This window comes from Rhinatrema bivittatum, chromosome 5 (genome assembly GCF_901001135.1).
Source record: "Rhinatrema bivittatum chromosome 5, aRhiBiv1.1, whole genome shotgun sequence".
Classification (NCBI taxonomy): domain Eukaryota; kingdom Metazoa; phylum Chordata; class Amphibia; order Gymnophiona; family Rhinatrematidae; genus Rhinatrema; species Rhinatrema bivittatum.
Genome location: NC_042619.1, coordinates 233,142,702 through 233,159,993, shown reverse-complemented (window position 1 = coordinate 233,159,993; position 17,292 = coordinate 233,142,702). Strand labels below are relative to the sequence as shown.

The 17,292-nt window shown below is 51.7% G+C and overlaps 1 protein-coding gene across 4 annotated transcripts in view; it reads left to right on the top strand.

The window, feature by feature from the left end:
• DYRK1A (dual specificity tyrosine phosphorylation regulated kinase 1A) overlaps positions 1-17,292 on the top strand; it is a 696,908-nt gene that overhangs the window by 443,138 nt on the left and 236,478 nt on the right. For all 4 annotated transcript variants that reach the window (XM_029603453.1, XM_029603452.1, XM_029603455.1 and 1 more), the window contains one exon: positions 2,154-2,342. In XM_029603453.1, the coding sequence (XP_029459313.1) occupies positions 2,154-2,342 (189 nt within the window). The remainder of the gene's footprint in view (positions 1-2,153; positions 2,343-17,292) is intronic.

Below are 17,292 nucleotides of genomic sequence, written 5' to 3'. Positions count from 1 at the left end.
GAAAGCAGCCTTGCTCCGGGAGGAGGTGAGGCACAGCGGCGAAGACAGACGGGAGAGGAGAAAAAGCAGAGCCGAGCAAAGCGAAAGCGTGCAGGAAGCCGGCGAAATAGACCTGCGAGCAGAGGCAATAGCAGCGGTTCGGTAAGCCTGGCACCCTCCTTGATGTAGTACGTCCCGGATGCCCCCCCCTCCCCCTCCCCAGCGCGCCCGCCACTACCCCTTTCATCAGCTGCATCCACTGCGACCCGGCAGTCCCGTGAGGCCTACAAAAAAAAAAAATCCCCGGCTCCCGCGCCCCCGCACTGGCCCGCCGACTCTACCCCTACCCCCCTCCTCCCGATCGGGCATGTAGGCGGCGGCGACGAAAACCAAAGCAATTTTTTTTTTTTTTTTTCAAAAAGCAACATCACACATTGCATAAAATAATTTCTCCAGCCTTAAAGCGACTTACTTTTGGGATCTGTCAAGTAAGTCGCAAAAGTAACTTACTTTTCTGAAGCCATCACGATCGTAGCTCAAGACGAAGATGGCCGCCTGCACGGGGGAAAGCGTGCAATTGGCCGCTGAAGACGTGACGTCACGTCTTCAGCGGCCAATTGCACGCTTTCCCCGTGCAGGCGGCCATCTTCGTCTTCGTTCGGAGGAGCTAAGATCATGTTCCTGATGGCTTCAGAAAAGTAAGTTACTTTTGCGACTTACTTTTGGGATCTTGACAGATCCCAAAAGTAAGTCGCTTTAAGGCTGGAGAAATTATTTTATGCAATGTGTGATGTCGCTTTTTGAAAAAAAAAAAATTGCTTTGGTTTTCGTCGCCGCCGCCTACATGCCCGATCGAGAGGGGGGGGGGGGGGTTTAGTCGGCGGGCCAGTGCGGGGGCGCGGGAGCCGGGGATTTTTTTTTTTTGTAGGCCTCACGGGACTGCCGGGTCGCAGTGGATGCAGCTGATGAAAGGGGTAGTGGCGGGCGCGCTGGGGAGGGGGGGGCATCCGGGACGTACTACATCAAGGAGGGTGCCAGGCTTACCGAACCGCTGCTATTGCCTCTGCTCGCAGGTCTATTTCGCCGGCTTGCTGCACGCTTTTGCTTTGCTCGGCTCTGCTTTTTCTCCTCTCCCGTCTGTCTTCTCCGCTGTGCCTCACCTCCTCCGGGTCGCAGTGGTAGCATGGCACTGTGAGGGGGGCGAAAGGGTATATACCCATGAACGGATTTGAGTGGGAGCGCTCTGTGAAGCGGGACATGCCCGTGAGGGGCATAATGGGTGGATGCAGCTGATGAAAGGGGTAGTGGCGGGCGCGCTGGGGAGGGGGGGGGGGGGCATCCGGGACGTACTACATCAAGGAGGGTGCCAGGGTTACCGAACCGCTGCTATTGCCTCTGCTCGCAGGTCTATTTCGCCGGCTTGCTGCACGCTTTTGCTTTGCTCGGCTCTGCTTTTTCTCCTCTCCCGTCTGTCTTCGCCGCTGTGCCTCACCTCCTCCGGGTCGCAGTGGTAGCATGGCGCTGTGAGGGGGGCGAAAGGGTATATACCCATGAACGGATTTGAGTGGGAGCGCTCTGTGAAGCGGGACATACCCGTGAGGGGCATAATGGGTGGATGCAGCTGATGAAAGGGGTAGTGGCGGGCGCGCTGGGGAGGGGAGGGGGGGGGGGGCATCCGGGACGTACTACATCAAGGAAGGTGCCAGGCTTATTGTTTTATTGTGTTTGAGAATCTTAAGCGGTGTCGATGGATTTGTTACACAGTCCTAACTCCTACTAGGGGGAGGCGGTAAACTAACAGGTTAAGGCCGCGGCAAAACAGCGCGTTCCTAAGGAGATAATATCAGCGCCCGTTACAGTATCGGAGGGGAATAGCTAATTCCTTCATTATACAGCTTTTTCGTTCATTTACATGCTGGGTGCGGAAAGGGTTAGGTGTTTATTTTAGGAAGCGCTAAGGACGCGTGAAACTGGAGACTGTATGGCTGGATGGCCTTACTCGTCTGTATTGTGCGCTCCCAGCACGTTACAGACGGGCAATCTTTAACTGCACGTTACTGTATCGACCTGATAGTGAGGGAATTCTGTTTAAATTATGTGCTTAAAAATACATTTTAAGTTTTGTAATTTCAAGTAGTATTTTCTGTACAATAGTCTTGTGTGTTCTTTTACAGGTTTACTATGCAAAAAAGAAGAGGCGGCACCAACAAGGCCAGGGAGATGATTCCAGTCATAAAAAGGAAAGGAAAGTTTATAACGATGGTTATGATGATGACAATTATGATTACATTGTAAAAAATGGAGAAAAATGGATGGATCGTTATGAAATCGACTCTTTAATAGGCAAAGGTTCCTTTGGACAGGTGAGGAAGTTAAAAAGAAAAAAAAATATTAAAATATAGAAATGATAATAAACACTTGGGATAATTAAATTGATAGTTATACAAAAGTAAGATTTCTCATTATTTTGAGTTTTGTTTATTTTTCAGGAGAACTGGATGATCGAGTTTCAAAACCTTCTTTTAGCTACACTTGCCCTTATGAATCTTAGTAAATTGTCTCATCTGTGCTGATTTTCACCGCATTAGGAATCACATTGATTCCATGAACACAGCATATGTAACTGAAGAGAAGGCTCAGGGAGGAATTTTTTTTTTTAAAATCAGGTTGTACAGCTATATTATATGATGAAATAAGGGCAACATTGGAAATAATTTCAAAAGTGTAAACAATTGAGCCAGGGAAGTTGACATTTTTAAGAATTCAACTAATACTTCTGCTTTAAAGTAGCAATGCAAGAGATTCTACCATCTGTCAAGCTTTGTTCAGTCAGGAAATAATATCACATTTACATTTTAAAAAGAACCAATTAAGGTCCAGGCTGGGCTTGTCAATGTGTTGATTTAGTGCAAAACCTACATTTAGCTAGACAGTGTTTATCTTTGAACACAAGGTAAACAAAGGCTCTTATTGTATGGCATGTTTTGGTGATTTCAATATATGTTAAAGAGCCCATGCTAAAATAATCAACCTAATAAATGAAGGTTGACCGACGTGCCGCAAATGCGCAATAGAGAGCAGCTCTACTGCGCATGTGCGGGCGAGCACGTCGGTCTTAGGCAGCGTCAGGAAAAAAAAAACATGGCGGCAGCAGCGGGCGGCGGTGGTAGCGGCGGCAGCGGGCGGTGGCCAGTAGCGAGGGAGGGAGGAGAGAGAGGGAGTGGGAGGGAGTGACTGAGTGGGAGGGAGGGAGGGATAGAGTGAGGGGGAGGGACTGGGAGGGAGAGACTGAGTGAGGGGGAGGGACTGAGTGAGAGGGAGAGAGGAGTGGGTGAGTGTGTGGGAGGGAGGTAGGGGGTGGGGAAGAGTGAGGGGAGAGGGAGAATGAGGGAGAGGTGAGAGACAGGGATGTGAGTAACACTATAAAGTACCCAAGGTTTGGCTTTATAGCCAGCTTACATGTTATAGAACTCCAAAAAACTTTCTTTATGCACAACTACCACAAAGTTTAGGGAGTGGGAAAAACAAGTATCTGTCACTGAATGGTATATGGAATTCCAAAAATTTTAATTTGATCCTCTGTTGTGCTTTAAATCCTTTCTGACTTTTCCTAAAAGCGGTAATGTGGTCCACTCTGTGACTCAAGATTGGTGCCATTTAGTAGAGTGCACCTTTCCATACAATACATTTTCCGGCAGGGCTGAATTAGCCATACCATGTGGATGACATATCCAGTGACACCAAATGGACCTCTCTATCATAATTACTAGAGTTTTTGCTTTACTGAGAATGTGCAGGAATTCCCTCACAGGCATTGCCTCGTAGCCCCCTCACTGTGGATCCATCAAGTCTAGAGGGCATGAATAAAGTGGAGACATTCAAACACTGCACAGAGCGGCAGTAGCCACAGCGGCATTCAAACACTGCACGGAGCGGCAGTAGCCACAGCGGCATTCAAACACTGCACGGAGAGGCAGTAGCCACAGAGGCGTTCACGGAGCGGGATGCCAGTGGCCAGTAGTTGGTGTTCCACCTTCACGGAGCGGAAGGATGGAGGGCTGCTATTTCCAAAAAAAAACAAAACAAAAAAATAAAAATAGGGGTGGGTAAGAGTATGGGGCAAGGGGGTGGCCTGCTTGTTGCAGTGGTTGCTACCCCCAATTGAGCTGGATGTCACTTGGATGCAGATTCAAAGCTGCTCTCTAAATTGGGTGGAGGGGAATTAGGGCTGGAGGGTACTGGAAGCCAATAGTAACAGGTGGGAGAGAGAAAAAGGGAAAAAAAATGGATAAAGTGCGTAGCTTGCTGGGCAGACTTGATGGGCCATTTGGTCGTCTTCTGCCGTCATTTCTATGTTTCTATGTTTTCATCTGAGCACTAGCACGGAAGTGAACCTCTCTTCTCTGTTTTTTCTTACAAAATGTCCAAACTAATATCTTTAAAGTTGTTTTACTGCCTCAGCCGCTCCCAAACAGCACTTTTCAATGCTATGTTAAAAAAATAAAAAAAATAAAAAAAAATTTCAATGGAATGTATTCCAGGAAAGCCACGGTAAGTGTGTTTAAAGACTGTCATTGTAGTAGGATTGACGATATTGCTTGATATTTCAATAAGTGGTTAGTACCACAAGGTTCCGCATTATCTGCAGAATTTTAAAATATTTTTTTACAGCCTTTGTGTGAGGTTTCATCTTCTTTGCAGGTGACATATAAGATTTACGCTGATAAGTTACAATTTTATTTACTAAGGGATAGGAACATTTCCTGTGAATTTTTAAAATCATTTTAAGATTATTAAACATTGGTTTAAAAAGAATAACTTGGTACTTAATTGCGCTAAGACTATCATATTATGGTTCGGAGCTCTGCCTTTACCTGCTGTGCCTCTTTTGCCATTTTTAGATGGTGTTGGTTTTCGGTTATCAGAAGTACGGAATTTGGGTTTTGTGTTAGATTCTGTTAGTCCAGGCACAACTTCAGAAGGTAGCTAAAACAGCATTTTTTAGAGTTACGGTTCCTGAAACCTCTCAGATATATTCTTCCTGTTTTAGACTTTCAATTATTGGTTCAAGCCTGAAGACTGGAAATGGCCAATGTAACCCCAATATTTAAAAAGTGATTCGGGAAACTATAGACCGATGATCCTGACTTCAGTGCCGGGAAAAACTGTGGAAACAGTTCTAAAGAAAAAAATCACAGAACATATAGATAGACATGGTTTAATGGGACATAGCCATCTTGGATTTATCCAAGGGGGAAGTCTTGCCTCACAAATCTAATATTTCCTAGCGTGTAGCAGATGGACTCATTACAAATAGGTATAGTGTGCTCGTGCTAGCAGTTGGAGACGGATCTGACGTCAGCATGTGGTACATATACCCCTGCAGGAAGTGCAGCAACTCAGTAATTTCCGTCTCCAAAGCAGTTTGGAGCTACCTTACGCTCGCTGAGCGTTTTCCCAAATTATAACGACTAAATTCTTAGAAGAATCCTACCTGAAGACGAGCCCCGCACTCCTGCAGTGATACTCTCGGGTCCCTCCCCCAGTTGAGTTTCCCAAGGTGATTTCCGTGGTCCCTCGGAGGTAAGCGCCTCGGTCCGGTGGCCGGATCGCGGCAGGGACCTAGCCCCCGAGTGAGAAGGGCTCGGGCGCGGCATAGAGGCAGCCTCGGTCCCGGTGAGGACTTAGCCCCCGAGCGAGACGAGTTCGGGCGTGGCTTAGAGGCAGCGGGTGCACTTCCTCGAGCGCAGCGGTGACGGTACTTACCCTCTCCCCCCGCAGCCGGAGACTGCCCGGGTCGCAGCCGGGAAGCGCCGAAGATCAGGCAAGGCGTACATCTTTACTGGTCTCCGAAGAGCGAGGATTAGCAGGGTCTGCCTACGTGGCAGCCCACCAAGGAGGTCGCCATTTTGCCTGCCTGCTCGCCGTCACCATCTGCCCTGGTTCGCCGCCTCGATCTAAGCGGGGCGACGGGCGCGTATGTTAGGCGCCCGAAGATATTTGGGCGCCCATTGCTTGATAGGCGCACATTGCTAAGCGCATTGTTAAGCGCACGTTCCTAAGCGCACGCTGATAGGCGCACATTCATAGGCGCACGTTCATAAGCACACGCTGATAGGCGCACATTCATAGGCGCTCATTGATAGGAGATCAGACGCGATGGAGCATATGAGAGCCCATGGGGCCGCAGAGCCGGCACCTCCAGAATCAGGCATAAGAGCTCTAGGCCTCTGCTCAGCATGCCACCTCAGAGCCACACAGAGCGAGGAAGCAGACTCCCTATGTGCCCAATGTGAGGAGGCCCTGGGAGTTCCAGGCCAGGGCCGGTCTCAGCCCAGTTTGACTGCCAGTTCCTCAGGGAACACCCTGAACCTAGCAGGCCGCGGTGAGCAGCCAGGGAACCCCACAGACCTGGTGCCCCTACGGCTAGAACCTGCTTCACTCTCCTGGGTGGAATTATTCAAGGGGATTCATGCCTTCGTCAAGATGCAGTCTGATCCCCGACCGGACCCACACGTACCGGATGACCCTGGCCCGGGACCCTCAAGAGCTAATGGCCACCCGCCACCCGGAAGCCCCACTTATGGGGACTCTGATTACTCTGAGGAACGTGGCGAGCCCCCTGAGGAAGGAGAACTCCCCTCGGGGATAGAACCGTATCGAACCATGAGACGCTTCTTTCCTAAGGAGGATCTTCCAGACCTGGTCTCTCAATGCCTGTCAGAGCTGGCTATCCCGGGCCAGGGCACCCCAGGGGAACCTAGGATGAACCCCCTGCTAGAGGGCCTGCGTCAAACGGCTCCCCATTTTCCCCTCCTACAAGCAGCACAGCAGTTGATTGATCTGGAGTGGAATGCGCCGGAGGCTTCATTCAAAGGGGGTCGGGCTTTGTCTAGCATGTACCCCCTGGACCCGGCGACCAAGGAGCTGCTGGCGTGCCCGATGGTAGACGCCATAGTTTGCGCAATTGTGAAGCGCACCACCATTCCGGTGGAGGGAGGGGCGGCCCTCAAGGATGCACATGACCGGCGCATGGACGCCATTCTGAAACAAGCCTTTGAGGTGGCAGCCATGTCCCTACGATTTGCGACCTGCTGCACTGTGGTGACACACTCCTGTTTATCACAAGCCAGGAACAACACCCCGGGAGAAGAAATGGAATCAGCCCTCTCGTTCCTCACTGACGCTGCCTCTGACCTAGTCCGTACAGCAGCCAAGGGAGTGTCATCCTCAGTGGCAGCCAGAAGACACCTCTGGCTACGAAATTGGTCGGCCGACTCCTCCTCCAAGACTCGTCTTACAAGAATGCCCTTTAAGGGATCCCTCCTGTTCGGCAGCAACCTTGAGAAACTGGCTAATAAATGGGGAGCATTTCCATCACCCCGTCTACCGGAAGACAGGTCAAGGAGGACCCAGCGCCCTTTTCCTAGACCATCCAGAGGTAGAAGCTCTCAATGCTTCAATCCTTACAGGGCTCGCTACCAAGCACCTCGTTCTCAGACCAGGAACCAGTCCTTTCGGACTAGGCACAACAAGAGGGGAACCGGCTCGGGGTCGGGTCCCGGCCGCACCCCACAATGAGAATCAGCCGACCCATCTGGGGAAGAAGCCATAGGGGGCAGGCTAACCCTATTTTACCGCAGGTGGGTCGAGATTACTTCGGACCAGTGGGTCCTCGCCATTGTCCGGGAGGGGTATTACCTGGACTTCCTTCATCTCCCTCTGGACAAGTTTGTGGAATCGCCTTGTCCGCCCCTCAAGAGGGCGGCACTGGCAGCTACCTTGGAGAGACTCCTGTCCCTAAAAGCCATAATCCCAGTGCCTGCATGGGACATAAATTCTGGGCATTACTCCATTTATTTCATTGTCCCCAAGAAGGGGGGCACCTTCAGGCCCGTCCTGGACCTCAAGTCAGTCAACCGGCACTTAAGGGTCCCAGGATTTCGCATGGAAACTCTCGGTCAGTCCGAAGTGCAATACAGCCAGGGGAGTATCTCACATCCCTGGATCTCTCAGAGGTCTATTTGCATATCCCAATTCATCGGGATCACCAGCGTTACTTACGCTTCAAAGTCCTGGAATAGCACTTTCAGTTCCGGGCTCTACCCTTCGGGTTAGCCTCCGCGCCATGGACCTTTACCAAGGTAATAGTAGTGGTGGCGGCGTCACTCAGGAAGGAAGGCATTCTCGTCCATCCCTACCTAGACGATTGGCTGATCAGGGCAAAGTCACCGGAGGAGAGCCACCGGGCAACCAACAGAATTATATCTCTTCTGGAAAGCCTAGGATGGGTAGTCAACATAAACAAGAGTTCCCTACAGCCTTCGCAGTCGCTGGAATACCTAGGAGTCCGATTCGACACCCAGGAAGACAAGATAAGCCTGACCTCCAAGAGGAAATCAAAACTCCAGGATCACTTGCAGAATCTGCTGAGCACCACTCGGCCCACAGCTTGGGATTACCTACAGGTCCTCGGCCTAATGGCCTCCACTCTGGAAGTGATACCATGGGCACGGGCTCATATGAGACCGTTACAGCGCGCCCTCCTATCTCGGTGGCGCCCATGAGTACAGATCTACACCGTGCATCTACCTCTTCCGGCCAGAGTACGGAATCAGTTATGGTGGTTGCTGCAGCCCGGCCACATCAGCCGGGGGTCAAGGATGTCCTCTCCAACCTGGACCCTGCTCACTACAGATGCCAGCCTGAGCGGCTGGGGAGCACACTGCGAAGAGCTAACCGCCCAGGGGCGGTGGAACACAGAAGAGACGGGGTGGAACATCAACCGGCTAGAGGCACGGGCAGTCAGGTTAGCCTGCCTGCGATTTGCCCACAGACTTCAAAACAGAGCAGTCAGAGTGATGTCGGACAACGCCACCACAGTGGCATACATCAACCGACAGGGCGGAACCAGAAGCCGACAGGTATCCTTAGAAATAGCCCCCCTGATGGCTTGGGCGGAAGCAAATCTCCAGGACATCTCCGCTGTCCACATTGCCGGGAAGGACAACGCCACGGCAGACTTCCTCAGCAGAGAAAGCCTGAACCCGGGGAAATGGCAGCTGTCATCCACGGCCTTCCAGATGATTGTGGATCAGTGGGGGACTCCGGGCATGGACCTACTAGCAGACAGGTCCAACGCTCGGGTACCCAGATACTTCAGTCGCAGGCGAGATCCTCTATCCCAAGGGATCGATGACATGGTGCAGCCATGGCCTCCGGGGATCCTGCTATATGCCTTTCCCCCATGGCCCCTGCTGGGTGCCATTATACACAAGATTCAGCGGCACAGAGGCCTAGTTCTTCTGGTGGCCCCGGACTGGCCAAAAAGATCCTGGTACGCAGACATGAGAAGACTACTGGCAGGGAATCCTCTGCCCCTGCCCCCTCAAAGGGACCTGCTGCGACAAGGTCCCATCCTCCACGAGAATCCAGCTCAATTCTCTCTTACGGTCTGGCCATTGAGAGGGCTAGACTGAAGAAAAGGGGATACTCGGGGCCGGTAATAGACACGCTGCTCCGAGCACGCAAGTTCTCCACATCACTAACTTATATCAGGATCTGGAGAGTATTTGAAGCCTGGTGCGAAACTCGCAGCACTAATCCGCATGCCGCTAAAATCCCCATCATTCTGGATTTCCTGCAAGATGGACTTCAGAAGGGTCTGTCCCTCAGTTCAATCAAGGTTCAGGTGGCAGCGCTATCCTGCTACGGCCCCAGGAGTGCCGGCAACAGCATTGCCACACACCCAGACGTTTCACGTTTCCTGAAAGGAGTCAAACACATTCGCCCACCACTGAAGTGGCCAGTGCCCCTGTGGAACCTCAACCTAGTCTTGGAATTCCTAGCGGGACCCGCCTTCAGACCCCTCCGGGGCCTGTCCCTCCATTTGTTAACCTTGAAGATGGTGTTCTTGCTGGCCGTATGCTCAGCACGCCGCATCTCCAAGCTACAAGCGCTGTCCTGCCGCGATCCGTTTCTCAGAATCACTCCAGGGGCTATCCATCTTCGCACAGTTCCTTCCTTCTTACCCAAAGTAGCCTCACACTTCCACCTTAACCAAACCATATCCATGCCAACCACGCAAGGTTTGAAGAAGTCAGAAGAAGGTCGAAGACTGCGCCATCTCGACATCTGCAGGCTGCTGTCCAGATACCTGGAAATGTCGGAAGCAGTACAAAAGATGGACCACCTGTTCGTCCTTCACAGTGGGAAGAAGCAAGGAGAAGCGGCCTCACGGGCGACTATTGCTCGCTGGATCAAGGAAGTTATCAAGGCGGCCTACGTAGAAGCGGGAAAACCACCACCTCTACTGGTCAAGGCTCACTCTACCAGAGCCCAAGCGGCCTCCTGGGCAGAAACTAGGATGCTGTCGCCTGCAGAGATATGTAAAGCGGCAACGTGGTCCTCCCTCCATACCTTCTCCAGATTCTACCGTCTGGACGTCCAGGCCAGGGAGGATACAGCATTTGCAAGGGCAATACTAAACGGACCTCGGGCAGCCTCCCACCCAGTTCGGGAGTAGCTTTTGTACATCCCATTTGTAATGAGTCCATCTGCTACACGCTAGGAAATGGAGAGATTACTTACCTGATAATCTCGTTTTCCTTAGTGTAGGCAGATGGACTCAGCATCCCGCCCAGCTGCCGATAGACATGGGGTTTCACCAATTCGAGGTAAGCCATGTTTTTCTTACATAGGGCATCCACCCTACCGGGTGTCGACGCCTTCCGGTTGAGAACACTGGTGGTCTCCAGGTACTAACAATCGGTCAGGTTAATCACATTTGGTTAATAAATTGGTCAGTCACACATATATCCATGAAGCTTTTGCAAGGAAGATTACTGAGTTGCTGCACTTCCTGCAGGGGTATATGTACCACGTGCTGACGTCAGATCCGTCTCCAACTGCTAGCACGAGCACACTATACCCATTTGTAATGAGTCCATCTGCCTACACTAAGGAAAACGAGATTATCAGGTAAGTAATCTCTCCATTTTTTTTGAAGAGGTTAATAAACATGGGGATAAAGATGAGCTGGTAGATATAGTGTATTTGGATTTTCAGAAGATGTTTGACAAAGTCTCTCATGAGTCTTCTAAAAAAAATCAAAAAGTCATGGGATAAGAGGAAATGTAGTTTTGTGGATGCAAACTGGCTAGGATTAAATGGTCAGTTTTCTGAATGGAGAGAAGGAAATAGTGGCGTGCCTCAGGGAGCTGTACATGGACCAGTGCTTTTTAATATATTTATAAATAATCTGGAAAAGGGAATGATGAATGAGGTGGTCAAATTTGCAGATGACACAAAATTATTCAGCGTGGTTAAATCACAAGTGGATAATTATAAATTGCAGGAGGACCTTGCAAAACTGGAAGATTGAGCGTGCAAAGGCAGATGAAATTTAATATGGACTATGTATTTATTTTATTTTATTTATTTAAAAGTATTTTCCGTGCCCTTTAAAGTTCAGGGCGGATTACGAATTAAACATACATAATTAAAAAGCAAAACATAAAATAATAAAATGAATACATTGAAAACTTAAAGTGACATAACATAAAATAAAAATCATGAAAGCAATAAAAGATTAAAAGTAGTATATGTTGCGGTTCCGGCTGTGAACCTCGCATCCCCCCCTTACCTTTCTGCCCGGGGGCAACGCTGCCGAAAGCCGCTGATCCTTCAGGCCTGCTCAGGCCTACATCTCGGCGTATCCTTCAGGGAGACGCCGTCGTATGCGGTCCGGGCCCCGCCCCTTAGGCTCGCGCGCGCATAGAGCCCCTTTTTAAAGGGTCTCTGGCACGAAACTCAGGCCAGCCCCTTGTGTTGACATCAGACGCCGGTGGGGATTTAAACCCGGCGTCTGACCCCGATTCTCTGCCTTGCAACGTGGTCGACTCGGTAGAGTGCTTAGTTGCTGTTACCTGTTCCTGTTTGTGCCTGTTCCTGCCTGCCTGCTCCTTGCTTGTTCCTCTCTGCCATTCCTGCGTTCCTGTTCCTGACCGCTCCAATCCCTGGTTTTGGAGCCCTCTTTTGGATTCTCTTCTGGTTCTGACCTCGGCCCGTCTTCAAGTCCGCCTCCTGCCGCCTGCCTCGACCCTGGTACGTTCTCCCGTCTTCGTCTCCGGTCGGATCTCCTAAGTCCCAGCTGTCGGATCTCCACGGGCTCCTCCCGGGGGGTCTCGGCTTCCAGGGCGAAGCCACCTAAGTCCCAGCGGTCAGATCTCCACGAGCTCCTCTCGAGGGGATCTCGGCTTCCAGGGCGAAGCGACCTAAGTCCCAGCGGCCCGGATCTCCACAGGTTTTCCTGGAGGGGTCATGGGCTTCCAGGATGAAGATAGTCAGCTCTCGTCTGGCTACCGCCTTCCGACCGAGTTCCATCCCGGAGAGTTCTTCTACTTCATCTCCATCCGGTCGGACCAAGGATCCACCTTCCAGTCACAACAGTTTGCAAGGCCATGGATCCGGCGGGCCTCCAGGCCATACCCGGAATAACGCTGCGTATACAGCAGCAACAACAATGTTTGGATGCTTTGGCAGCCACAGTAGAGTGCTTGGCTACTCGGCTGGACGTCACGCCCCCGGAACCGGTCCGGGAGCAAGTACCACCCCCGGTAGTGAATATTCACACTCCAACCCAGCTACCAGACCCGTCTCGCTTCTCAGGGGAATCGAAAGCATGTCAGGGTTTCCTGAACCAGTGTTTCATGCGGTTCTCTTTGCTGCCCGCACAGTTCCCCATGGACTCGGTCAAAGTGGCCTACATCTTCTCCCTCTTAGATGGACGGGCATTGAGCTGAGTGTCTCCCATGTGGGAGCGGAATGACACCATGTTAACCAACCTTTCGCTGTTTGTGGAGAACTTCAAACTGGCTTTTGACGAACCTGCACGTATGGCTTCCGCAACTTCGGAGTTCCTTCAGCTACGCCAGGGAGCTCGCCCCTTGGCAGTGTATGCCCTCGAGTTTCGTACCTTGGCTCTGGAGGTTGGTTGGCGTGACAACTCACTACGCGGAGTATTCCTAGAGGGCCTCTCGGCAAGGATCGAGGATGAGTTAGCCACCCGGGATCTTCCCGAGGATCTGAACGCGCTAATTGACGTAGCAGGGCGCATTGATCGGCGCCTCCAGCAGAGGGCTAGGGAGGCCTCCGCGTCGGATGGCTCCTTTGGCTCCAGCCTTTTCCAGGCCACTGACACCTGCAACCAGGAACACCTCTGCGCCTCCAGAGAACTCCACGGAGGAGCCAATGCAACTGGGGCGTACATCTCTATCCCTCGAGGAAAAGCGGCGGCGTCGAGCCTGGGGTTATGCCTGTACTGCGATGGTAAGGGGCGTTTCCTGGCCCAATGTAAAGAGAGGGCGGAAAACACCAAGGCCTAGGAGGGACCGGGGAGCTACTCCTAGGCTGTGTCAACTCTGCTCCTCAGTGTACTGTACCAGTAACCCTGAAGTTCCCTGGAGGGTCTTTCGAGACCCTAGCCTTCGTCTATTCCAGTTCCGGCAGGAATTTTATTCTTCGTGAGCTTGTGCAACAGCTCCAGATTCCCACGCTACCTCGCAACCCTCCACTACTGATTACTTCCATTCGAGGTACTGTGCTGCCCGGAGAGATTTCTACTGTTATCACACCGCTCACCTTGCAGACCGGAGTTCTGCATTCTGAGGAGATCTCCTTCCTGATTTTGGAGAAAGCGGTACACCCGGTGGTCCTCTGACTACCCTGGTTGCGACAGCATTACCCGATGATCCATTGGGATTCTCTACAAATCGCCCGATGGAGCTCCCATTGCTTCAAGAATTGCATCAGGACACCCCTGGTTCAACGATTAACGCTGGCGCTTACCGAAGTGCTGCCACCGACACCTTACGAGGATTTTGCGGACATTTTTTCTAAAGAAAAAGCGGAGATTCTGCCGCAACACCGGCCATTTGACTGTGCCATCGAGCTTCTTCCCCGAACCACTCCACCTCGAGGAAGAGTCTACCCTCTGTCTCAACCAGAGACACAGGCGATGTCGGAATACAAGCTGAAAACCTAGCCAAGGGGTTCATTCGCCCCTCCAAGTCTCCTGCCGGTGCAGGATTCTTTTTTGTAGGAAAGAAGGACTGTTCCCTGAGGCCTTGTATCGACTATCGGGGCTTAAATGCCATAACCAGGAGGGACCGATATCCTCTTCCGTTAATCCCCGAACTCTGGACAAGCTTCAAGGAGCCAGAATTTTCACCAAATTAGATCTACGAGGGGCCTACAACCTTGTCCGGATCCGTCCCGGGGATGAGTGGAAGACCGCTTTTAACACCCGGGTCGGACATTATGAATTTTCACCAAATTAGATCTACGAGGGGCCTACAACCTTGTCCGGATCCGTCCCGGGGATGAGTGGAAGACCGCTTTTAACACCTGGGACAGACATTATGAATACTTGGTGATGCCCTTCGGGTTGTGCAATGCCCCAGTAGTTTTCCAGCATCTAATGAACGAAGTGCTCCGCGAGATGTTGTACTCCTCGGTAATTGTATATCTGGATGACGTCCTCATCTATTCCCGCGATTTGTCCTCCCATCGTCAACATGTCAAGCAAGTGTTACAGCTCCTTCGGGACAATCACTTACATGCGAAGTTGGAGAAGTGCATGTTTGAACAGGAGTCGTTGCCGTTTTTTGGATACATCATCTCAGCAACTGGCTTTCATATGGACCCGGAGAAGGTATCGGCCATCAGGAAGTGGCCTCGCCCTACGGGCCTGAAGGCCCTACAATGTTGCTTGGGGTTCGCAAACTTCTATAGACATTTCATACCTCAGTATTCGCGCTTGGTAGCGCCACTGACTGCCCTGACCAAGAAGGGAGTGGACACCCGTGTTTGGTCCAATGAGGCTTGTCAAGCCTTTGAAAGTCTTAAGGAGGCCTTCCTGTTGGACACATGTTTACACCATCCAGACCCACTTCGACCCTTTTTCCTGGAGGTGGATGCCTTAAATATTGCGGTAGGAGCCGTACTGTGCCAGAGCTCCAGTACCGGGCGACTGCTACCCTGCTCTTACTTCTCCAAGAAATTTACCCCCATGGAGTGCAACTACAGTATAGGCGACAAGGAGTTATTAGCCATCAAGTTGGCTTTCGAAGAGTGGAGACAGTGGCTGGAGGGAGCCAAACATCCCATCACAGTATATACCGACCATAAAAACTTGGAGTTTTTATGCCAGGCTCAACGATTGAATCCCAGGCAGGCCCGCTGGTCCCTCTTTTTTAATCGGTTTGATTTTGTTCTCCGGTATCGTCCAGCCTCTAAAAAATGTCTGAGCAGACGCACTGTCCCGCAGTTCCGTATTGGAGGAAAATGATGACCCTACACAATACATCATAGACCCAGCCAAGATCAATCTGTCTGGTACCACGGTGTCCGCTCTTGGAAGGACTGTCGTTCCGCGTCGGGATCGCAAGAAGGTCTTAAGTTAGGCACACGACTCTCTCACAGGTGGTCATGCAGGCCGAGAGCGAACTCTTGATCTCCTTAATCGCTACTACTGGTGGCCGAACTTGCGACAAGATGTCCAGCTGTACGTAAATTCCTGTCCTACTTGTGCCAGGCAGAAACCCTTGAATGGACGACCCTGGGGACTCTTACAGCCCTTGCCAGTACCCACGGAACCCTGGACGCATATAGCTACCGACTTTGTGGTAGACCTGCCAGCCTCCGAGGGAAACACGGTTATTTGGGTCACCGTAGACCGCTTTTCGAAGTTGGTTCATCTAGTTCCACTTCCAAAGCTCCCTTCTGCTTCCGAACTGGCCCTACTCTTTGCCCAACACATCTTTCGTGCTCACGGCCTCCCTCAGAACATAGTATCCGATCGCGGGCCCCAGTTTACTGCACGATATTGGATGGCTTTGTGCAAAAAGTTCGGGGTGCAATTAGACCTATCAACAGCTTTCCACCTGCAGAGCAACGGGCAAACGGAACGAATGAATCAGTCACTAAAGGCTTTCCTTCGCAGTTTTGTCACTGAAAGGCAAGACAACTGGACTGCGCTACTCCCCTGGGCCGAATTCTCATACAACAATCATACACATTCTGCTACTGGGAGATCCTCTTTTCAGATAGTCTTTGGACGACAACTCCGGTTCCTCTCCCTACGCCTGTCCCCTCTCCAGCGGCTCAACTACCGGCCATGCAGCTACATAACCTCTGGACCTCCATACATCGAAGACTCACCAAGGCAGCCAGTTTAGCACGAAGAACTGCTGACCGACACCAGCGCCCGGCGACAAGGTTTGGTTGTGCGCAAAGAACCTGCACCTCCGGGTACCCTCCCGGAAGTTAGCACCCAGGTATTGTGGCCCATTTCGCATCGCAGAGAGAGTGGGCATGGTATCCTACAAGCTTCGTCTTCCTACCACACTGCGTGTGCACAACGTGTTCCACGTATCCTTATTGAAACCCGTGGTACTCTCCAGATTCCATTGTCCTTCACCAGACCCTGCTTCCACGCTGGTACAGAGTGATCCGACTTATCAAGTTCGTGAAGTACTCGACGTTCGATTTTACCAGTGTCACTGGGAGTACCTTTTAGCCTGGGAGGGCTGTGGTCCTGAGGAGAACTCCTGGGAACCTGCTCGAAATATTCTGGACAAGTCCCTGCTACTTCAGTTTCATCAAATCATCCTGGCAAACTGGGCCCGTTAAAGAGGGGGCATAAGAAGGGGGGTACTGTTGCGGTTCCGGCTGCAAACCTCGCAGCCGGCCCCTTACCTTTCTGCCCGGGGGGAACGCCGCCGAAAGCTGCTGATCCTTCAGGCCTGCTCAGGCCTACATCGTGGCGTCTCCTCAAGGGAGACGCCGTCGTACGCGGTCTGGGCCCCGCCCCTTAGGCTCGCGCACGCGTATAGAGCCCCTTTTTAAAGGGTCTCTGGCGTGAAACTCAGGCCAGACCCTTGTGTTGACATCAGATGCCGGCGGAGATTTAAACCCGGCGTCTGACCCCGATTCTGTGCCTTGCAACATGGTCAACTCTGTAGAGTGCTTAGTTGCTGTTACCTGTTCCTGTTTGTTCCTGCCAGCCTGTTCCTGCCTGCCTGCCTGCCCCTGCCTGCTTGTTCCTCTCCGCCAGTTCCTGCGTTCTTGTTCCTGACCGCTCCAATCCCTGGTTTTGGAGCCCTCTTTTGGATTCTCTTCTGGTTCTGACCTTGGCCCGTCTTCCAGTCCGCCGCCTGCCTCGACCCTGGTACGTTCTCCCGTCTTCGTCTTCGGTCGGATCTCCTAAGTCCCAGCGGTCAGATCTCCACGGGCTCCTCCCGGGGGGATCTT